The 24,042-nt window shown below is 51.8% G+C and overlaps 1 protein-coding gene across 1 annotated transcript in view; it reads left to right on the plus strand.

The window, feature by feature from the left end:
- Nucleotides 1–5,052: 5,052 nt before the first annotated feature.
- The window catches only part of HIPK2 (homeodomain interacting protein kinase 2), a 132,582-nt gene continuing 113,592 nt past the window's right edge, over nucleotides 5,053–24,042 (plus strand). Inside the window, exon 1 of the mRNA XM_059817194.1 lies at nucleotides 5,053–5,242. Within this exon, the coding sequence (XP_059673177.1) occupies nucleotides 5,224–5,242 (19 nt within the window). The 5' untranslated portion in view covers nucleotides 5,053–5,223. The remainder of the gene's footprint in view (nucleotides 5,243–24,042) is intronic.

Consider the following 24,042-nt stretch of genomic DNA (forward strand, 5'->3'; position numbering starts at 1 on the left):
CCAGCAGTAAGCCCCAGTGTTTCAGTCACTAGCAGCAACCCAAAATCCCAGTCACAAGGGACAGGATTTTCTCCAGGTGATGCCATGGATGCAGCCTACAGTGAGTGTTCGCTAACGATTAGCAGAGATGTAAGGCTGCGAATGGACATACCATAGCAGGCTGTCCGGGCACCCACAACTTGCACACAGAGCAGACATTCCTGCTGTCCATGGAAAAATCCTCCCCCAAAGATTCCACATCACAGTGGCTAGTCTCAGAGCTGATTGTATTAGGAGGAAAGAAATTAAAAATTGCAATTGACTCACCAGTAAAAATATGTGAGTGTACCCAGCAAATAAAGTAGATTCCCTCAGCACTTACCTAATAATTTTGCTTTTAATTAAACTGTCCATTCCCGCACTGATTTACATTTAAAAAGAAAACATCTGTGTGTATTTCACTGGGAAACCTTCCCCTGGTGTTTACAAAAATATTTTGCTTTGCTTAATGTGAAAGATTCGGGGCCTGATTCTTGTTAACAACATGCTGCCTTCCAGCTCCCCTGTGAAGGCAAACAGGTATTAAAGGTTGTCACTGAAGGAGACATGCTCACCCTGTGTGCTTACTGCCTTTCTCTTCTGGGTTTTTGTTGTTGTTGTTTGTTTTTTTAATGTACCTTACAGTCTTTTATTAGTACGGTTTTTAGGCTCCATCTTTCTGAAGAAGAAAATACAGTGGACGGACAATGAGCTGAGAAAGCTGGGAGCCACAAACCCCCTCAGCTTTCTTTAGGAGAAGGAGGAAGAAATTGCGCCTCAGTAGCAGGCACCTTTGGCATTGCCCCGGCATGCTCTTGGCACAGACGGGGCCTGGCAGAGGCAGCAGAGAAGAGGTGATACCACCGTAGCGTTTCTGGCTCTGAGACACCAAAGGGTACCTCGTGTCCATTCGTGCAGTCTCCCTAAAGTAGGAATGGCGCCCAACAACTATGTTTTAAAACTCGCCTGCCTTCCTTCTTGCACCTTGACCTCCAAAATCTGTATTAACTCTAAAGAAAAAAGAAAAAGAACCCCAAACTCTCGCCATTTCCTGCAAGAAACAGTAGCTCCTGCTACTCCCACTGCACTTGAGTATAGGCTCGGGGTGTTACCAGCAGCCCCCTGAGACATGCCAGTCAAACACCGTGTGCCTTTCTGGAGAAGTGAGTGACATGCCCAAGACCACCAAGATTTGCGTATGTGGGGTAGAAATGGAAACGAGCCCCCCTGAGTGCCAGCCCAGCGCTGTAAAAAGGCCACTCCTCCTTTCCCTGGCTTAGCCTCTGCCACCATCACCCAGGAGCCATGGTGGATGTAGCGGAGGATGCTGCTGCCTCGGTGGTACACGACACTCCCTGACAAGGCTGAGCGTGCCGTGCAGACTATGGGTGTGTTTGTGGTAGACCCAAACATGCAAAAGGAGAAATGAAAAATCACATGATCAGACATGAAATTTGCTTCTCCAGTGCTGGTTCACGATCATCTCCCAAGTGAAGGGGCCAAAGAGAAGAAATAGTCTGTTGGGGTGGCAAGCTCTCTCTGGATTCAAAATTTTAGTGACACCTCCTGTGGTCTCGGGCACACAGAGAGCGGACCATGATCTCTCCTGCAGAGACAGGCTTGCCCTGGGGTTACTGTGGCCTCGCTGCTGGCGCCTGGCTCCCGACGGGTACATTCACTCCATGGGGGGGCCTAGATGACCAAGGGTCATGGATGCTCAATTTTGGGGAGAATGGAAAGAAGGTGGTAGGCTCAGAGATGGGCCATCTCCGGAACGCACCCTTGTCTGTGCACAGCAGTGGGAAAGCACATCAAAGGGTTGTACCATCCCAGCTCCAAGCCACATGCCCCAAGTCCCCTCCAAAGGAGACTCTCACAAGGCGGCCCCGTGTGAGCCAAGGAGGAAGGTGAACCCCTGCTCCCTCTGCATGCCCACATAGCACGAGCTTCCTCCGTGCACCAGGTTTTAGCAGCCAATCTGGGCCAAGGTCAGGACCTGTTGGGGCGGGTTTTTGCTTACCAAATGTGCTGTGACCTCATTTGGAAGCAACATTTAAAAATATGTAAGACCAGAACAGTCCTAGTTGGTGAAAATATCCCCATTAATTTTCTTATCTTTGGGTGCATTATCAGCAGATGAGAATCTGTAATGTCCTTGGCGTTACTGAACCTGAAAGGCAATCAGGAATTGTCGTCCTGGGCCAGGCAAGTAGTCCATCAAGTTCAGCACCTTGCCCCTAAAAGAGGCAGAATAACCTGCGCTTTGAAGTTAGGCAGCTTTAGCATTTGTGTAAGTATGTCACGCACAGGTTTGGCTGCTCCCACGTCCCCCTCTGTGCTCCACCCACCAGTCGCAGGGCCATGAGGCACCATTACCATGCCCAGGCCACACTAAGTGTGTCCTGCAAACCCCTCCACTGACCCCTTCCTCTTTTCTTCTGGTGGGAAGGTGGAGAGTGAGTTTGGTTTGCATCTTAAGCTCCTGCGTCATGCTAGCCTTGATGGACGTGGAGTCAACACAGGCCCAAGAGCTATGGGTTAGCTCAGGGTGAAATGGAGAGGGAAAAGAACCCATCAATGCAGTCTCATGCAGCACAGGCTGGTACCCCTGCCCCCATTTCACAGCTGAGGAGAGCAAGGGTGATGTGGCTAACCTGGAGCCACGCTGCAGCAAAATGCAATGACAAGAAGCAAAGCCGGTTCCTTAGGCAGCCTGCTCCTCTCCTCTGGTTTTGTCCTCTGCTCTTCTGATACTTCTCCATGTCTGCTCTGTGGCTCTGAGACAGGGCTCCATGGCTGCTGCTCTGATCAAGGGCAAGGAGGCAGGTAGGAATCAGAAGCATCGGTAGCCTCGGAAAGCAGATAATGCCCTCCATCATAAAAGAAGAGAGCAGTGCACAATTACAGTGACCAGAAACATGTCTCGGGAAAACGTGAGGTTATCAACTCGGTGCCTAGAGCCGAATCCTGAGGGTCGCCATGGCTAAATAAAAGAAGGGCAAGAAGCAAGTTAAAATACTGTGCCTGCTGCCATCCGCACTACTTGCCTTCCAGCTCTGGCCTGGACTTGCCCAGTGGTCCAGCTCCCTTTCCAAGATTTGGTGGTGGTTGGTCTTGGGATCACTCTCAAAATGAAGCAGGGATGAGACGGCAGCAGGTTTTGCTCCCTCTGCTGTACACAGTCCTCCAGTGCCGTCCCAGCTGACTTTGCACCCTCAACCACCTCCACCTGCCCTGCCTCCCGCTCCCCAACACATTTAACACATATCCTCAGCTTCATGTTGTAAACAGAATGCTAATGGGCCGTGAGAAAGCCCTCCTGTTATTTCAGGCATTTTTCAGTGGGGGAAAAAAAAACCACTGAAGATACACCTTGAGAACAAGGGAGCCCGCGGAAGCCTGGGGATCCCATCTTCCGCAGTGCAGACACGGCCATCCTGCTCCATCAGCCAGTCAATGTGGGTTGCTCCCTGGCCCACTTTTATCTGCCAGTGGAGGCATCCTCTGAGCACCCTGAGACTAGGGACCAGGCTGGCAGGAGCGCTTGGCTCTCACTGAAATCCCCAAATAGAAGTTACCTCTTGCCTCCTCCTTGAGACATCGACAGCCGGGTGTCGAGCCCTGCTACAATCGAATCCTGTGGTGGGAGAGGTCTGGGCTGGCACCAGCAGCAGCAAGAGGCAGCATTTTTGGGGACCAGCCGTAACAGCAGGCGTGAAGAGAGTATGTCTTCACCGGTCTGGTCCCAGACTGTTCGCTGGTAAGGAGCTCCAGGCGGGCAGATCCAGACGGGAGTTAATGCAGGATCACAGCCTGAGGTTTCATTTCCACCTTTGCCAGAGGCTTTGCATGAGCCTCAGCTTCCTTGCCTGTGTAATGGGTACCTGGTGACTGACGTTCCTTTGTAAAGCCCCTGTCAGGCAATGGGGGGTTCCAGGTAACGTGGCTTCACCTACAGCTTTCCTCTATGCACCGACAAAAATAATGCTGGTTGGGTTGGTGTTCCTACAGCAAGAGCTCAACCAGAGAGACGGATCTTTTAAAATTAAAGGGGGGGGGGGGGGGGGGGAAGTAGTGGCTGTCAATCTCAGTAAGTAAACACTTCTTTGATGTGGTTCCTTTTTAAAAAAAAAACAAAAACACAACCCGAATCCTAAAAGCAACAACGTATGTTTATTTTAAATGCATCCGCTAAATATTTACACTGCAAGCAAGCTAAATGAAAAAAAAAGGATAAATTGGAACTTTTGTCAGTGAACCAGATTGTGAAATGCCTTGAGGGAATAGAAGATTTATTTGGGGAGAGGGGGAGAGGTAGGAATTTTCCATGCTATTGTAAAACATGAGCTCAAATTATATGATCCCCACAGCCAGTGAATTGCAAAGCTTCAATCAGCTGCCTTTTTTATTTTTTTTCCTTCCTCTCTTTTCTATAAAGAGGAGGGGGGGAAGACAGAAGTGTTTCACCAACTTCTGTTGACTGTTCCTTTTTTCTCCTGATTGAAATGTGTTGTTAAACAAGATCCCACATAATCTCAGCAGAGGGTTTCTCTCGCTCGCTCCCTCTCCTTCTGGGAAGCCGCGATCAGTGCCATCGGCGCTTGATTATTTGCAAACTCCCTTCGTTTTTTTTTTTTTTCCCCCCCCCTTCTTTTTTTTTCCTCCTCTTCGTCTCGGTCTCCGTCTCCCTCTCTCTCCCTCCGTCTCTCTCTCCCTTTCTCTCACCCCCAGTGCAACTTTTGCAGGCGCCCCGGCACACGCAGCCATGCCGCGCTGAGAGCGGGGGCACCGCGCCAGCCCCCCTCCTTCCCTCCCTCCCTCCTTCCCTCCCTCTCTCCTTTCCTCCCTCCCTCTCTCCTTCCCTCCCTCCCTCCCTCCCTCCCTCCCCAGCGCCGCCGTCCCAAGCCGGGGGGGCCCCGCCGCCCCTGCCCGGCCCCGCGCCTCGCCCCGGCCCCGGCCCCGGGCCCGGCCCGGCGCCGCCGCCCCCCGCCCGCCCGCCCCGGCCGCGTCGGAGGGCCGGCAGCGGGGCTGGATGTGCCCGGCTCCCCCCGCGCTGAGGCGGGCAGCGATGCAGAAGGCAGGCGGCAGCTTCGCCTCCGCCGAGAGACACCCGCTCAAGATGGCAGATGTGTGTTGAGTTTGGGGGGCTGCGATCTCGCGTCGTTCGTGGCGGCGTTGCCATGAATAACAGGCGTCCTTGCACCGATGGCCCCCATGTACGAAGGTAAGCCCCGGCCCGGCACGGCCCGGCTCGCCCTGCCGCCACCCCTCGCCCCGTTGCGGGGGGGGGGGAACCGGCGGTCCCCGGCCACCCGCGGCTTGCCGTCCCCCCGGCGTTGCTGTGCGGAGGCTGGGCACCCCCGCCCTGCCCGGCGCCCAGCGGGGCGAGGCGCGGGTCGCCGCCCGGCTCAGCCCCCCCCCCCCCCCCCAGCCCTCCCCGGCCCCGCGGTCCCGGACGCTCGGGCCCCGGCCTGGGGCGGTGGGTGAAGTCCGTACCGGTGCCGAGCAGAACAATGAGGTGGACGGAGCTTGCCCTGCGCCTCCGTGTGTGTGTGCCTGCCTGCCTGCCCTCGCTGCAGTTTTTATTTCCAGGACCGGCTACCCCGCTCCTTTCACCGATTTTCCAAGAGTTCCCCCCGCCGGGGCTCTCCTCCGGGGCGCGGAGACCCCGCGGGCAGTGGCGGAGGGGGACGGGGCTGCCGGCAGCCGCCTGTCAGCTCCTCCGGCTTCTGCTTCAGCCCAGCCCGGGCTGCGGCGAGAAGCCCAAGTGCCTCAACTTAGTTTTTTCGGATTGAAAAAAAAAAAAAATGGGGGGGGGGGCGGGGGTGTAGGTCGGTGAGTATTTCAGGGTGGCTGTTTAAAACAAAAATGCACCAGGGTTAATTTGAACCCCCTCGCGAGGCATTTATCCTCCCCCGTCACCCCTCCCGGCTCGGCGCTGGCCGGGGAGCCTTACATAAACCGGAGGGACAGCCACCCGCCGGGCGCTTTATCGCGCGCGGGGACGGGTCGGTCCGTGGCGGCGGAGACCCCGGCGGCGGGGCGGGGGACGGGACACGGGGACACGGTACTTTTTTCCGGGTGGCGAGGCCGGTAAAACTTATCTGAGGAGAAAATCGAGCCCGGGCTGCAGCGCCCGAGCGCAGGGCGCTCGGCGGGCGGTGTAAAGTTACCGGCCCGCCGGGTTATTTCTAGGCAGCCCGAGGCTCACCGGCGGTGCGGAGCCTGGACCCCGCGAGAGGCAGGCAGACAAAGAGGAGCGTTTTCGGCAGCGGAGGGAGGACGGCCGTCCCTCCCCGCCCTTGCCGCTGCCGGGCACCGGGCTGCCGGAGCGCGGGGGCGGTGGCGCCGCCGGGGGGCGCGGAGGGGACGCAGCGGCGGCGGCGGCGGGGCCCTGCGCGGCGGCGGGCCGGTGGCGGCGGAGGGGCCGCGGCGGGCCCGGGGTGCCGGTGGGGGCCGGCCCGCCGGCGGCGCCCTCTGCCGGCCGCGCTGCGCCGCCGAGCGGCCTCGGCCCCCGGGCCCGAGCAGCGCCCCCCCCCCCCCCCCGCCCTGCGCCCGGGCCGCCCCCGGCGCCTCCAACGGCAGCCGGCGGCCGCGGGGGCCCGCCGCGGGCAGGGGGAGGCCGCCGCTGCCTGGCCGCCGCACCCCGTCGCCGGCCGCGGCGGGGGCTTGCGGCGTACCTGCCCGGCCCCTGCCCGCGCCCCCCCCGCCGGGCCGGGCCTGTCCCCCACCCCGGCGCGGCCCCGGGCCACCGGCGGGCCGCTGAGGCCTGCCCGGCTTCGCAGCGCCCGCCGCTGAGCCTGCCTAGCCCTTCCCGAGCGGGCGCCGCTGGCAGGGTGGGTAATGCGGCGATTCCTCTGAAGTTCGCTCCTCGCCGGGCCGCATCCCCCGGGCGGGCGGCGGTGCGGAGCGGTGCAGTGCCCATCGGCGGGCGGCGGCGCCCGGCGGCTCCGCGGCGGCCGGGGGCGGAGTGAAGCGCGGGGCCTGCGGTCAGCCCGGCCGCGCTTTCCTTCCCGGCGCGCCGCAGCGGGCCGAGCGTCGGCACGGCCGTCTCCCCGGAGCCGGGCAGGGGAGGGGAGGGGAGGGGAAGGGAAGGGAAGGGAAGGGAAGGGAGAGAAGAGGAGGCCTCGGCTGCAGCCGGGGCGTGCAAGGCGCCGGCTTCGTCCCGGGGAGGAGGCGGCGGTGCCGCACCGAAGCGTGCGGTGGAAGTTTAGCGGTTCCTTAGAGCATCCTAACTTCAGCGGCGCCCGTCCTTCTGCCTGACTGGAAAAAGAGAGCGGGCAGAAAAAATGCCCTGAAAAGCAACCCGTAAAAACAAATTCCCTGCAACCGATACAGAAGGGTCCGCGGCCAGGCGCTGCAGCACACCTCAAGCCTGAAAGCAGGTGAATATCCCGAATTGCAGGAGCCAGTAGATAGCGTAAAGGCTGATAGGAATTGTTTTATCTGTTTTGCGTTGCAGTATGTTTGCGGGTTAAATTGCTGCTGAATGGCTTCGAGGGAGGCAGAGGAGGGGTTAACGAATGTTTTTCGCCTCCTAGTTGCCATAAGAGGTCCTTAGAATTCCCTGCAATATCGCAGCGCATAGATAAAAACTTACTTATCACAGGGGATGCAATTTCCTCCTTGGAAGGAGGCAAGGACTGCCATCCTCCCTTACGAGCCTCACGTTATGTACATAACCAGTCTGCTTGTAGCCCTTTGGAGCATCAGGTACAGTCAGGCCACTGAGGAGAGCGCAGGAGCCGAGGGGCTGGATCAGCGCTCTGCTCCTGCCCTTGGCTGAGCAGTCTGTGGTGGTGCCCACCGCCCCAACCACAAAGCAGGTCAGGGTAGGTGAAACAGTATCTTCACCGTACAGATTTCGGAACATAGGCTCTTTGACAGAAAAGGCACCCCGGGAGGAAATGTGACACCTCGGAGGCCTTACGAAATGGTTTCAGTAGAAATTTAAGCAAGTGATAACATAGAGCACATGCACAAAGTCACCCACAATTCTCAACGTGTAGGTGAGAGCAGTGTCTGCCTGTGCTGAGCAGCTGGCTTAAATACCAGTTCTGGGAAGCAGAACGGTGCCTCACCTGGTATTAACAGGCAAGGCATGATAAATAAATGAATATCTGGTGTGAAATCCTCCCCCCCACACACTGTGCAAGGAGAATTTTCCCATTTGTTTGAAGGATTTCAGAGTTTTTGCTGTCATCTTCTCCTGTACTGGGTTTTTCTCATTTTTTTCTGAATGTTGCAGAGCTGAGCAGTAAAATGAAGGACATAAAAACCTACCAAGTAAAATAAAACAGAAGTATCGCTGCCGCACAATGTTTGACCTGGATTTTAGTTTCGGTTGTGAGCCACACGGGGAAATGCGTTGGGCTTCAAAGCGGGCCTTATCAGGTGTAGTACCGCATGGCCTCTGCTCCAGAGTTGGGGCAAACTAATGGCTGCCATCCTGCTGGGCACTGGAGATGTGGTTTCCTCAGGGGCAGCTCTGTTGGCTTCAGAGGAGGCGAATGGCTTGAGGCAGGCGAGAATCTGGTTCTTTGGACTCTCCTCTAGGCAATGGTGCCCTTGCTGTGCAAAATCATCATTGTGTGACATCTCCTCCTGTGCAGGGAGCAGAGCCAGGCTCTGTGGACCTGGGGAGACCCCACTTTAAGAGGGCTTACCGCTAGACGTCACTGGTGCCTGGCCTGCGGGTAGCTTTCTGCCCTGGGTGCGTGCCTCCAGCCATTTCCTGGGTGCCTCGTACCTGGCATCCTTCAGAATTGGGTAAAAAGAGGTGTTTATATGCTTTAACCTTTATTTTCTAAACAGCCATTACCTCTGTTTTGGTTTGGTTCCACTTTGCTTTGCTTCTTACTTATTCCTGACAACTTTGTTGCAACTCGCGGTGTATTTTTAGCAGCCCTGTCGGTAGTTTTCTATGTGGGTGGCTTATGGAATTAATCTCGGTAATATTTGTAAATTGCACCTCACCACCGGTGCCACTGTTAGAGCTCGGTGCAAGCAGGGACCTGCCTGCACGTCGTCCTTGTCGCACGAGGGGCTGGGAAGCCTGAAACTCTGACCCCGGATGCATCACGGATCAGATCCCATTTAACGCCAGGAACCGGCCAGCCCTGCTGGGTTTTGAATGCATCCTCAAATCTTGTTAAAGCACACAAAACTTGCTCATCGGGGAGGCAGCACCAGTGAAGTGCAGTAAAGGTCTTTACCCCAAAGTTCGTGCAGGGAGATGATAACTCGGAGGCGCTTCCTGTTTATGAATTAATAACCAGAACTTAAGCTAAGTCAATGCTGGGACCAAAAGCGTACGTTTTTATTAGCTCAGGATATTGCTATAGCCAGGATAACAGGAAGCCCCCTCCAGTTATAATTATTGTTCTTATCATGCTGCCGTGTGTAGTGATTAAATGGGTTTGAGATGTAATGGGTGAAAAATGCTGTTTTATTTTCGGAAGCGGAAAGAGTGCTGCTGGGACCAGGGGCTGGGGTGAGCGGACAAACAAGGCGCTTGGACAAAGAGGCAAGCACAGTTACTCGCCACAGTCGTTGGCCCTTGAACTCCGTGCAGCATGTTTCTCTGCTTGGCTGTAGCAGGTGGGGAAAACCCTGTTGGCTTTGTCTGGACACCTCAGCTGGCCTGGAAAATGAAGTAATTTTCATTTTCCTGTGCCTTGGTTTCCCCATTTATCCAGTGGTTGCTATTTACTGCCCACTTTCACGTGGTGCTTTGAAACTACCGGATGTGGTTTCATCCAGACTGGGTAAGAGCTGGCTGTGCACCCTAATCGGTGTAGGTCTTCCACTGACGAGGGACAGCCCAGAGAACTCCTTGATGCCTGTGAGGGTTTTGAATTCCTGTCAATTCCTGGAAGTTAGACCATTTATTTGGAAGCAGGTAACGTACTTGGGTGACTAAACAAATAGGCCTCAGTTTTGGTCACAACACAGCAATGGTGTGTAAAAGTATGTGGATATTCAGTCAGGAGGGAAGTTCTGGGAAGTCAAATCGTGGAAGGATTGGTCACCTGGGCGTGGAGGTAAATCCCTGTACCGATTGTGGGCCTCAGCAGGTGGGTCCCAGGTGATGATGTTAGAGCAGTACTGGCAGATGGCGAGGTCAAGGGCAAGTTCAGCCACCTTCTGCTCAGACTAGGCTGAGACGCCAGTACAAGGTGGATTAGACCGCTTCTTTTAGGTGCAGGAATCGAGGCAACTGGGATAGCGCATACCTTTGGGTGAGGCTCCTGAAAAGGGGAGTTTGTAAAGGCATTCAGTGTTGGGCTGACAGCTGTTACGGTGTCCCCATCCCTGTGTCCGTAGAGGATGGGTAGGCTGAGGCTGAATGTTTTTGAAAGTTCCACCCTTTTCCTCTCTGATCCCAATTTAAGAAGATATTTTAAGGTCTGTGCCTAAATTTAAGCTCACAGGCAGTGCTGCTGACTTCATTAGAATTGTTTATGTCTTTAAAGCTGGCCACACGCTGAAGTACCTTTCTGACTCATGGCCTCTATAGCTTAATCAGTCCATTTATAAAAATGAGGTTGTTTCCTCACCCTTACTAGGAAATCTCTGCCCTCTGAATGTGAAATATTATTTATAGGGCTTTTTCTTGCTTTTGGAAGGTTAACTGGTGGATAACAAGAAGTGAGAATTAAACGCTATTTAGAGAAAAGGTTGTTTCTTCAGCTATTTACATACCCTAATATGGACCTAGGTGTTTAACAGGAGGCCTTCTCTTTTGAAACTATTCCCCCTAGCAGTACAGAGTTCAGCTTTTGTTTTGAAAATAAACCCAGGTGACAATTTCACTCCAGATAGGGCGTTTAGTAATTTGTCTGTTTGTTGTGGGGGAAGAGTAGAGGCATGTTACTGCTTCCCCCCATTTACAGCACGGAGCGCACCTGAATCTTCCCTCACTTGGCCACATCAGCAACTGAGGTCCTTCCTCTGGAAAGCACAAGTGCATGTATTTTGGGACCACTCTTGAATTCAGGTAGCCTTCCGAGTTAGGTAATATTGATGGTAGAAATCATTCTTCTAAGACTTCCCCACGCAGGTGAGCGGAGGAGTAGCCCCTGTCTCCGTAGGCTGGCAAAGGCATCGCCACATCTTAAAATACCTTGGGGAGTCCGGAGTCCGGGCTAAAAGAATTAAAAAGCTGTACCATTAGAATTTATTTATTTATTGGAAGTAAAAATAAGCTGTAATAGTCTGTGTTTATACAGTGCTGTATATGTTCAAGGTGCTATATAAAGAGTGGCTGTCTGATCAAGCCGCTGACAGAATGATGCCAAGGAATGGACTCTTTTACATATTTGCAGGGGGGATACAAAACAGCCAGTGGGAGGCAAGCATCCTCGAGATGTGAGCCCCTCGAGCTGCTCCTGGGCTCTGGATTCAGATTTCAGGGATCATAGTGTAGAGAGCAACAGTGCCGCTGAAACCCGGGGAGCTATGCAGAGGGAAGCGCCATCTCTGTGCAGCGAGCCTTAGCCTGTCTGTGTCACGTTCTGGAGGGAGAGGGAGTTTTATGCTGGGTGAAGGATGGCATAGTTTGCTCCCTTGGTTTTCTTCAGCATTTCCCACTGAATGGGACATTTGCTTGGAGAAGCTGAAGCTCACTCTTTATTCACACCTCGTTCTCTGTCCTGCTCATCTTCCAGGGCCTGTGCTGACATCTATCTCTGGAAGGATGAAGTAAGAGCAATTGCTTACAGCTCCTACCCTGAAAAGTGGAAAAGGTCACCCCGCAAGGCAGTGGTATTTGCCAGAGATACTTGGGAAAGTCAGAAGGGCAGCTGCCGTCCCTGTTCATTATAACCTTTAATCCTTAAAGGCGTTAGCAAGACCTGGAACAATGGTGTTACACAGTGGTACCCTGCAGGCTAACATCTCCTCCGATTCTAAACACTGACAGGTTTATCTTGGTCTGTGGGCTATGCTGAAATGCAGAAGAAACTTAGCTCTCACCAAAATCATTGAAATCATAGGAAGTGGGCATAGGAAAGACTTGAAAAACTTTTTCAAAGCAGGATGTACTATACCAAATGTGTACTTATCCAGCATGTTCCCTAATACGCTTGTCCAGCGTATTCAGCTTGTATGGAGGGTCCACAGCCTGCCCAGGCTGTCATTGCTGCCTTTAGCTATCTTTGTCATTGAAAAGATTTTACCTCCTCTGTAACTCTGCTCTGCTTTGCTTGCTGTGATTCCTTGTCCTATCGGCAGTGGGTGTGGAAAAACGATTCCTTCCTTTCTCCTTGGCTTCATGTTCCTTAGGCTGGAACCTATCATCTCAAACACATCCTTCAGCTTTCTCCTGTGTCTTGTTTTCTGCAGCTCCGACCATCCTCCTGCTTCTCTGTGTTCCCTTCAGCTAGTCCACCTCTCTCTTGAATGGCAGTGCTAGAGCACCCCGCTTTACCTGGGGTCCTGCGCTGGCCAAGTAGAGCAGAAGTATTCCTTCACGTCTCTTACAGGCAATGCTCCTGTTTGGCCTAACTTTTGCACCGTAACATCATTCATCTGTGTTTAGCTTGTGATGCTCTGTGGCTCCCAGATCTTGTCCAAGAGGTTTGATGGCTCGTGAGCCATTTTCTATCCTGTGTATGTGGAGCTAGCCTTTCCTACCTAAGCGTATGTTTTTTGTATTTGTCCCGTTTTAATTTCATCCTGTACCTTTCAATTTGTCGGCATTGTTTTGAATTCTAATTCCCCTGACACTGCAGTCCCTTCCTGCTTGGTGTCACCTGCCAATTTAAAAAAAAAGCACACTCTCTGTTTCTTCATCAAGATCAGCTTTGTTTTCCACTCTGTAGTCCCAAATAGAAAGCACAGAAGAGAAGAAATTGTTTCATAAAAAATAGGAACAGAACCTTGCCCCCAAAATATAAAAGAAACTGAAAAAACCACAAACCACGTGGCATTGTTTTCACACCTCTATTCTTTTACTCTCCTTTAGTGCTTTTGAAGTATTCCTAAAAACAGTTGTATTTGCTATAGTAGTGCCAGTGCCAAACAGAAGCAGGACCTTACTGCACTAGGCATGACATTGACATGAAGGGGTACATAGTTCCACCCCAAAGGATTTGCATTTTATGTAGACAAAGACACAGGAGGGTGGATTACAGAAACTGTCTGGGCTCTTTGGAGAGGAAATCACAATGTGTGGGTTTCCTTAAACATTTTTTGACAGGGGTTTGTTCAGGGAAGGGAAGGGTGGGCTGGAGGTTGAGAAGAAGTAAGGAAAGAGGCCAGGAACAAGGGAGAAGAGGATGAGAGAGACAGGTGGGGAAGGAAGATGAGGGCAAGTTACTGTAACAGGAGAGAGGGAGGTGGTCCCTGAAAAGTACAGGGGCTGAGGCTGTCGCAGCCAAGGCTAGCAGGAACAGAAAGTTGGGTGAATTGCTGAAGATCCTGGCTTGGTCTGTTTCTGCAGCTGTCCTTACTGACTTCAGTCTCTCCCAGGTTTTTTCCCTGCAGTTGTCTCTGACATCTTTGAAAGGGAAGGTGCGTGAGGATGGGAGATGCCACCTATATCCTAACGCTTATAGGTGGGATGAAGAGTCTGCCTAGGGATTCCCCAGCTGGAGCTGAGACCAGAGGCAAGACTGATGCTATAGCATTCCCATAAGGTCTCTGATCCTGCTCTCCATGCTCAGGAAATTCTGATTGGGCAGAGATTAGCCGAAACACCAGCACTTTTCATTGATCTGAGATCCTTGTGGTTTCTTTCCTCACTGCCATTGCCCTGACCACAACGAAGGTGGCTATGCAGGACAAATTTGATCTGCCATCCTCCCTCCTCTTCCCCGGCAGGCCCTGCATGCTGAATTTTCCCACAGCCTGCACATGATGTCTTTAAGGGCATTGTGTGACTGTCCCACCCTCGGTCCCCGTGTCTGCCCTACTCTCATCATCAGTCTGGATGACCAAAACCGAGAGGCGCAGTCATCAGCGCTTGAGCTCGTGGGTGAGAACTGCACATGCATCATGCCGCACACGGATGTGCGTGGCCTGAAGGCTGGGCACGTTTCGAGCGTATGAGGCTCAACATACTGTTCTCTCTAGTAGCAGGTCAGGTATGTCAGTACGTTTGGCAGCAAGTCTATAAGATTATGTTTTTTCTCTTGGGTGAAGAGAGCAAGAAAAGCTCTTTTTTTGCTTACAGTTTGGGGTCAGGGCGTTTATTTGCTACTGGATGTGATCCAGTGGATTCAGTGTGTCCCTGTTTATTTTTGCTTGAAGACATGACTTTTTTTTTCTAGTTACAGATCGTAAAGGCACATGGGATGGCAGATAGCCAGGAAGCTCCCTAGCTATTAGCTGTACTGGTGGGGTGTTACGCTAACACTTTTGGAGGGAATTTTATGGCAGACGATGGAGTGGGTTGATGGAGACTTGGACTCTAGCAGCAAGGCTCAGAAAATATCCAGTCCCAGGAAACTTGCAGAACATTTCAGAGAAAGTTTGGTTTTTCAGGAAGCTCCTTTAGCTTTCCCAGAATATTTTTACTTGTAAGCAAAATTTGTAAGCGTTCTTTATTTTTAAAACGCAGTTTATAGTCTGCTCTTGTCTGCAGCAGTGCCAGCACCATCGATGTATTTATCTTTTCCCTGTTAACACTTGCCATTCCTGGAACATCTCCTGCTCAGCAGCTGTTTGTAGGTGGTTTTTTTCTCCCCCATCATCATGTACCTTTCCTTCCTGTTCAAGGCATCCATAAACCTCTCGTAGTGACATCATAGCTGTTTCCATAGCAACAGATTATGATACTAGAACAGAGGATAATATCGAACAGGAGGAGGAAGAGATAAATTATGGTGTTTGTGTGCATGTGTCTGAGGGCTTGATTATATTCCTCCGTCTCTTCCAAGGATGTTGTCTGCCTGGTTTCTCCTCTGTTTATCTGACATGCCTTTTAAAGGTTAGGAAAAAGCAAAGGAAAAAAAAGATCTGGAGGTCAGAACAATTCAGATGCATACTTTTGATGGTCTCTGTGTAAACCTAGTAGGCTGAGATTTATTTTTTTATCTTAGTGGTAGCTCTCCTATGTCTCCTGAGAGTAATCTAGTCTGGAGAAAACTTGGAGGGACAACAATCCCCTGGTGCAGCTGCACTTTTATTTTAATTACGAATTACTCATAGCCACTAGCAGCTGGGATTCCAAGTCAAGGATGTCTCTGCTGCAGATTTTCCAAAAGATGGACAAACGTGGCATGGCATTGCCCCAGAGAGCTTGCAACCTGTATTTGAGAAAGGATGCAACAGGTGCTCAAATCAGCCAGCTCTGGCATGGGGAGAAGAGGGAGGAGTACCCAAAAGAAGGGTATGTGCAGAATTATGATCTCTAGACAACGCTTCAGCTTGCCCTGAGAGTGGTTGTGGGCGGAGGTGATCTGAGCTTCACACCAGTGTTAGCTTTTCACAGTGGTGTTTCTGGAAGTGCTGTGCCGGTAGTGGGCTGGGGGCCTGGTTTGGCCCAGGCTGTCCTTCCATGGCTCCAGGCTGTCACTCTGACAGGAGCTGACAGCAGCAGGATTGCAGAAAGATGAGTATCCATGTTGCTCTGTGCTTACATTGGTAGGAAGGCTATCTGTTTGCTTAAAGCATGAGACTGGAGGTGAAGAGCGTCCAACTAAAATGCATGAGGTTTTATTTTCTCCTAGGCAGCATTTAGCATTGACAAATTCCAAATAGTTTGGCAAGGATTTTCAGCAGGTCTCTGTTTTGCCTCTAAATAGCAGTAATTTCTGGCCATCATTGCTGCTTTCCTATTTAGATGATTGACTTCAGAAGCTGGAGAAAAATTTCCAAGAAAATCCTCTTAGACATCCTCATAACTCTGTGTGTGTGTGTGCAATCTTTAATCTTGTGGCAAAATTTCTGGGGAGTTAAACGGCCATTGCTAGTCTTTAAAATACCCAGAGTAGGGTCATCTCTAACATGGCAAACCTTTGGTTTTGAGCACCGTAACATTGACAAACGCTTTTGATCCTACACTTAGGCACTGTAGTGCCCCAGGGAGGCGTGCAGGCTAGGGATCTGAGCAGAGCAGTAATCCATAATGTGTCAGCTAGCTCTAGCGATGCAGTGGGGCAGAGGAGTATGTAACAGGGCTCCTTCCATTACTGCAGTTCCATGATGTGCTGCAGGATGAGCCCTGGGTTAGCAGTGGAGCTGCGCTGGGATTTGGTGATGCCCAGCCTCCAGCTCCCAAGGTGTCAGTGCACAGAAACTTTCTGGCATCTGGGTGGGCTATTTGTGGGCTTGGTGGCTGTGTTGAGCAAAGAGTTTTTGGTCCAACTTAGTGCCACTAGGGTGGAGAGAAGTCGGCAAGTAGGAGGAATCACACAAGTTGCTCAAACTCGGCAACGCCATTGAGGGTTAAAGTTACTCAGAAGGTAGGTTAGCACAGAACACCTCGACAGGAATTAATAGTTAGGTCACCTTCACGGAAGCTTACTGGGAGCCAGTAGAGACCATAGAGGACTGGTTGGGTGTGCTTCCCCTGCACGGTGCCAGCATGGCGCTAGCCCCAGTTTCTGATCAGGCTGATGGCATTCTGCGGGGAACACACTTGGGCAGTCAGGCCTCGGGGTAATGGGGGCAAGGGAAACTGGAACGGGGTCCTTTGCAGAGGGAAGAGAGATCACAATCTTTCCTCTGAAGCCAGATTTAAACAAAAGGACAACTCTTGGCTACAGCCAGTATGTGGATACCGTGGAGAAACCCAAGACCTCATAACTCGCCCAAGGCATGTGCCTACAAAGCAAGTGGGGATTGCATTTGGTCCTGAGTACAATTATAAATTCCTTCATCTCTTCTAGCACTACCCCTGGCACCGCCAGAAACCTGCCTTCCTGTCAAACTCTCCCTCTGCATTCTCTCAACATTAGAATATGTATGTATTTAGCAAAAGGGGATAAGAAACACGTTGCAAACCCCATTTTAAAATAGCTGCACCACCTGACAAGGATATGCGAAACCCAGACATGAGCATATCCCATTGATGGTGACAGTATGTCTCTTGCAGTGTCATTTTCTCATCGCTTATCTGAGGCTGCGAGCACCTGGATAGCGAAAGTGCAGCTTCCAAATGCCTGTGCTGCCTGCAAGCCCATGCGAGTCCGAAGGGATGGTAGATTCTGTTACAGAGCCATGTGTGTGAGAATACAGGTGGAAGAGTAGATGTGTGTATATGTATGTATGTGGGACTCTTTCCATGTTTGCAGGCCTGCGTAGGAGCCTGCACATGTGTTTGCATGTGGCTGCATCCCTTTTGTCTACAGAAGACAATGTGGGCCTGATTCTCCTTAGAGCTGTTACACTGTTCTCTCAGCAAATTGCATTTGTACCAGGGCTCTTTTCCACTGCAGGGAATGAAGAAGGGAGATTTATTATAAATATAAATTAGGCCTTCTGTGTGTTTGTGAGCTGTTGCAGCCTGTACAAGAGGAAATTTAAACAAGGTGAATGCAGGGTGTTTATGTGGAGCAATGCTGTGACAGCATACGTGTTAGCAGAAGTGCTGTCTGCAGTCTTTGCTTAAGGGGTTGTATTGCTGGTGTGAGTGTGGAAGGCTGTAAATCACAGTGTGTTGAGGAGGGGACACTGCCACTCTGCCTGTAAAAGGTAGGGAGAGATTTTTGAAGCAATGAGACTCTTTTCAGGCTGAACAAAAGGGTTACTAGAGATCCAAGCTTGAGAAAAATATCATCCAAGACATTTTGACTGGGAGTGATCTGTAATCCACATCCACCAGCTCGCTTCCATCCTGATGCAGAACAGCTACATGGCTGGTGCTTTTTACATGTCTCCCAGTGCCAAGTTTTGGTGGCCCTACTGGACCAGTTCTTTGGTATCTCTGCAGCTCTGCTAACGTGTTTCAGGTCTGTCCTGCTGTACCCTCAGTTATTTCAGTCTTGACCTGCTGGCTGGCATCTGTATGCAAGTGCACTATCTCCTGGAGAATCCGTATTCCTTTAGATGCATTTACCGTATCACTCACAACATATCTAATGTCGGTGAGACCACCTCAGTAAAGTAGCTGTATCTTTTTTGGCATCCCTGCAGGTAGGTGCCTGAGTCCTGGGTTTGTTCTTGCTCAACTGCAAACTTGAGCTACAGACTGTGGAGTTCCCCTCTTTAGGACTGGGCTTGGCTTCCAAGTTATTTCGTGTTCCTCCAAAATCGTCACTGTTCCCCAGAGGAGCACTTGAGTCATTATGAATCCCTGCATTTCCTCTCAGCCAGGAAGGGTTGAAGGGGTTTCAGGAATTTACAAGGAGACGTCTGCTTTCCCTTGCCATGCCCTGTCGCAAACAGATACCGAGACTCCTGCCAAAAAGCTGCTGCCTGTAGAAAAATAATATGTGAGAGAAGAAGATGGGATGTGAGAGAAGAAGATGGGATGTGAGTGAATGGCAAGGTAGGGCAGGGTTTCAGGAGGGGATGCCTGATGCTTTTGATACCAGGAGCAATAAAACAGATGCTTGTGGCAGCACTGGGCATGAACTGGGAAATGTGGTGATGTCACTTGGCATCACTGGAGCAAGTTGCAGGTCAGAGTTTTTCATTTGGATTTCATTGTGCTTAGTAGTCCTGTCCATCTCGCCCTCTGTCATTGTAGGGCTTGTGGAAGAGATGGGGCTTTTACTTTGCTTGTGTATTTTGTGTCCTTTCTCCTGTCCCTGCCAGCCTCTTCCCCTCTGCTGCCCACTCCTCAGCACAGCCCTGTCATGTTTGGTTGTGCTGGGTTGAAGATGACCAGCCCACCTGAGGTGTTCATGGCCGAGGACGTAGTGCGCCACGTATCGAGAACATGCCGACTTCCCGTGGGAGCTGAATGCTGGATGTCAGATGTCCTGAGCCATGGGCCACCAAGCACGGGGGCTCTGCAGTCGCTCCTGGGGCCTGGGGTGAGCCTTGGGGGGCCGGCAGGTATGTAGGGGAGGAAGAGCGCAGGCACAGTTGCATAGGTAAATCACTGCGTGGTAACCGTGAAACGCTTGCTGAAAAGGCAGATATTGGGAGTTATTTGGCTAAACAAGGCAAGGGAAGCAGGAGCCTCTCTCAATGATCTCAACCCTCCTGCCTTGCCTGCCGGGGACATGGGGAGGGATGCGGGGGGCAGGCACTCCCCATCCCCTGCTCAGGGTGTCTGGGCAGATGGACTGCCTGCCAGCCAGCCTGCAGGGCACTCGTCCCCTTCTTGGTTGGAGGTGGCAACCCAGCAGCACACGAGAACTGTGAAATCCAGCCGTGTGTTGGGACGGGCTGCGCTTAAGCTCCATGTAGACCTTAATTTGAAGGCTTAAAGGGAACTGAAGTGTGGCACCGAGTGCTGTGGCTTGAGCTTCACCCTTCCTGATCCGTGACACCCTGCCAGGAGGGGAACCGAGAGGCAGGACAGCCTCTGCTTTCCCAGCAGGGCCAGGAACTTCCAGCTGAACTTCTTGGTCCCAGCAGAAGCATTGGATTTGGTCGGGTTTTAAACTGCAAATGTGATTAATCGTGGCTGGTGGTTCTGACCTCTGTGGTTTTCACTGGATGCCCAAAGAAGTTGTTGCAGTGATCGGCCTGTTCTGCCTGCAGCCCAGCTGATCTCCATACTTCTGGTTATTTAAGTTCACCCCTATAGTTCTGCCCCTGATAACTGCTCTCTTTCTCCCCAGCCTGGTCGCTGCTTCTCCTGGTGGGCAGTGGGCTCAGCTTGTGGCTAGTAGCAGGTAACACCACCACTGTGCCAGGCTCATAAAGGCCATGTAGCCATTGTGGTGGACCTCCGTCAGGGGAGCCCCCCACTTCCCTCTAACATCTGTGTCCCCTCCTCCCCATGCTTGCTTTCTGCACAGGGATCCCTTTCATCCGGTGCCCCTCAGGGGGATGCTGGGCTTCATGTGCTGCAGGAGTGGGTGAGCTGCCCAGCAAATGGGTAGTCACAGCAGGCTGAGGCTCACCATTTCTTCCTATTCTTTGCAACTTTGATCCTTGTTTATTTATTTGTAATAATTGTTGTTGCATTCACTTAGGGTTGCTAGCATTGGTTGAATGCTATCATTTATTTCAGAGCCCCATCACTGCATAAAACACAGCTGTAGTTTTAGGAAAGCCAGAGTGTGCCATGCTATGCCTGGGCTTGGGAGGGGGCATTCGCATAGGTCCTGGAGGTGGTCCCCGGCATCGGGGATGCCATATTGGTGGGAAGCACACACATGCACCGGGGTGCCTCTACAGATCTGTGTCTGCAGATGTCCCTGGGAGCATCCTGTGGCATGCTGCCCACCTTCCTCCCCCAGTCAGGTCCATGGGACTTTGGCCAGTACACCGGAGAAAGGATCACTGGTGTTTGTCAACCTTTGCAAGAAAACAGATGTTTTTTAAGCCAAAGCTAAGATTGTAGCACATGCTGGAGGCTGGAAGGTAACTGTAAATCCTAGGTCTCATTTGCACAAATACATTTGCTTCCAATCCTAAGGGCATTCTGCCTTCCCCTGCCTATACCTTCGTTTCAGAAACGTGTAAATTTAGTTTGGATTCGTTTTTTCAAAACACCACAAAACATTGCTGGGGGTGGGGGGCTTTTAAATTACATTTGGCACAGAGGGGATAAGGAGGATTCTGGATGCTCCACGGGGTACGAATCCGTGGATGTTTGTCATTTACACGTTGTCAGAGGGGAACACTGAAGAGGCTGGATACACCAGGAGAGCAGTAATGATATTTGCAGCCTCTAACTTGTAGGTCTGCTGCACAGATCAGACTTCTCGGCTTTCTTCTGGCTCAACACATGAGACCCCACACACTGGGTCATGTTTCAGGCGTGAACCTTACATGTAGGGTCATCTGGTGGATAAATGTCCTGTCATGTGAAGGGGATGGCCTCTGTGGCAAGGTTGCCACTGGAGTGGGAGGTGATGCTGGCCACTTAGGCTCCTTCCAGGGAAAGAAGCCTGCAAGATGCCCCTGCCTCTCTGAAGAGGCTGTCCCTTTTGCGGCAGGGTCCGTGGAGCAAAGAAGAGGGACTTGGTTTCTGCCCTGAAGACGTGGGAGGTACAGACCTACCCGAGAGCTCATGAGGAGTCAGCCGTGGCAGTGATTCCCAGGTTTGCTGGGGGTCAGCAGTGATGGCACATTTATACCGTTGAAGGCCTTACCTGTAGCAAAGGTTTTGTTCACATTTACTGGCTGCTTACCAGATCTCAAAATTGTTACAAAGAGCGACAAACCAGCTAAGACAGCCTGCGAGGCAGGGATGGGGCTGGGCTACCCCACTGTGGCTCCGTTGAGGAGGCAGGAGGAACATGCTGGCAAGGGTGTGTGGTGGGAGCCCTGCACTGACGCGGGTCGTGCTGTGTGCGCTTGGTGCTCTGTTTCCAGAGCTGTCAATTCAGTGTCTTTCACCTGCACCGGCTTTCTCGGAGGAAGAAACCGAAGAAGAGTTGGAGGCTTGTCCATGCAGAGACTGGCTGCTGGAGGAATGCCCCCAGCCCTCCCGTTACTGTTGGCAGAGGAGAGGAAGAGTTTTATGTCCTCTCCTGCCTTTCAGCCAGAAGGAATGCATGTGCTTGGGGGCTTCCTGCCATGCTGTCTTGCCATGCTGATGGGTTTCATGACACCACTTTTAGCACCTGAGGATAGGTGTGAAAAGGGAGGAGGTAGAGGAGGAGGAGGTAGAGGTGGTGGTGGTGTGAGTTAATACAAGACCCAGTGGGAAGCAGCAGGAGACAGTATTATTTCAGTGGTTTGAGCCAAAACTTTCTCTCTCTCTCTCTCATTAAATTACAACTAATGCAAGTACCATTGTGAAGGAGGAATTTGGGAACTGTTGTTAATCATCCAATCGCTTGTAACCAATGTGCTGCTCAGTGCCATAGCCCATAGCCTAGCTAAGAAGTAATTCACTTGGTATTTGCAGGCATGACATGCATGCCATAAGAATTCCACTGTTAGCATTATTCCAGCATTAGTGAGGGGATATGAAAATAAATGATGAGCTATTGTTTTTCATGATTAAGTCCAGGCTTTTCGCTCCTCTGTCTTTTTCCCTTCCTCCATCTGTGGAAGGCGGGGGGCCTCTCCGTTCCTTTAGCTTCTGGAGCAGGCGGGTTGTGCCCTCGTTCATCCCATCTCCCCCGTCCCCCTTCCAGACCAGCACCCTTCTGCTGCTCCCTCCACCTGTCTCCTCCTGGGTTTGGAGACCAGCCACAGCGGTTCTTTAAATTGTTGTAGGTTATCACCGCAGAATGATATGACATCAGAGGGGACCTCAGCATTTTGTTATGGGTCTATAAAGCTGTTTTGCCCTCACCATCCCTTAAGGGTCCAAGCCCTGCTCTTCATGGTTGCACTGGTGAGCTCAGAGTTCGGTGGCAGGTCAGCAAGTTGGTACTTTGGGTCATCTGCAAGCCTTAAGTGACTCTTCTATTATTAAAAAAAAAAAAGATAAGGGAAAGCTCTTGAGGCAGCTGTCAATCTGGATGTGCATGAGCAGAGCTGAGCAGCCTTTGCCGGTGTCTGCTGGCAGTGGCCAGTGCTTAAAAGGCAAAGTCCACAGGGCAAACAAGGGGGATCTGCGACCCACAGTTGTGAGGGGCATCCCTGTCCATTCCAGTGGGATTTCCTGTGTTTTCTGAAGACCTTTATAAATGTGAAGGAGTTAAACATTACGGGGGAGTGAGGTAGTTAAGTATTATTTATCCCTACTTTCTAGCGGGGGCGACCAAAGAAGAAAACGTAGCAGTTTCAGAGATGACCCCCGTTTCTGGGATCATCAGTTCATGGGGCTGGTTTAAGCAGGCATGCGAACACCCACCTGCGCAAAAGAAAAGACTTCTTTTGAAAACTGGGCTTAAATATCCCCATGAAATCCCCAGACTGAGTCAGTACCAGCACTACACAGGACTCCTGCACTCTTAATCTTATTCTTAATCAACTAACCCAGGCAGTCTTTCATGTCATTGAGTTGCTGCTCGCTCCAGTGGCCCCAGCCCACGTTGGCTGTTCAGCAGAAGGCCTGGCTGAGCTGAAGGCAGATGGCAGGGTAGGAGCTTGTGCTGATCCTACTACTATTAACTCTACCACTCCTCTGCACAGCAAGCTGCTCCCTTTGAACATCAGCAGAAACGGTTTTTAAAAGCCCTGCGGCCCAGCCTTGTGCAACAGAATAGCTCATTTTGTCAGGGAAAAAGATACCTTGGCAAACTTTTGAGTGTAAGCAGTCAGGGGTAACCTCAAGACGCTGGAAGAAGCAGCCATAGGCTTTGAGGAAAGAGCAGCAGCCCAGCTGCAGGTGTCGCATTCCCACCTGAGAGGGGACGGGTGAAAGCCGTTGCTTTTTCCCCCGTTTTCTTTATTTATCCTCTCACAGGAGCAGTGTATGCACCAGAGTGATCTGTGACGTTGCTTTGAATGTAATCACGGTTATGAAATCCAAAGCTGTTGGGTCGATCTACTTGTCCTGCCCGCACTGTGCTGCCAGCATACCTCGGCACACAGCGACCTGCAGTATGTCATGGTTATCCCAGCGTAGCCCTGACCCGTGGGTCTTCTAAAATGTCTTAGGCTGGGTGTCTCCCTCTTCCCCACCACCTGCACTTGCTTACGCACATGCACATGCACATGCAATGTACAGCCTTTAGTAGTGATAGCGTGCATGGCTCTCGCCAATTCACTTCAGGGCAATTGCGAAGTCCCATGTCTCAGAACCAGGGAGGCCATGTCCCTCTGCCCGAGCTCTTCCACGCAGCCCTCTCACAGCCCTCGCGGTGATTGCCAAGGTCCTTTGCACTGAGAAGTGATACCTGCGCTCAATTCTTCTTGGTTTTTGCAATATGCGTAAATGGGGTGGTGGTGACACTGGGCGTGAAGCCATCAACGCATATTTACTTGTGATCTAAGAAAGCGATTTCAGTTCAGACCTCAAAGGGCAAGCTGCTGTGTGATTTAAAATTGTGCTGCCAGCAGAAGCATATGACCTCATCGTATGAAAAAGCAGGAGGAGATTAGCAAAGAAGT

Source organism: Gavia stellata, chromosome 4 (assembly GCF_030936135.1).
Source record: "Gavia stellata isolate bGavSte3 chromosome 4, bGavSte3.hap2, whole genome shotgun sequence".
Taxonomy (NCBI): Eukaryota; Metazoa; Chordata; class Aves; order Gaviiformes; family Gaviidae; genus Gavia; species Gavia stellata.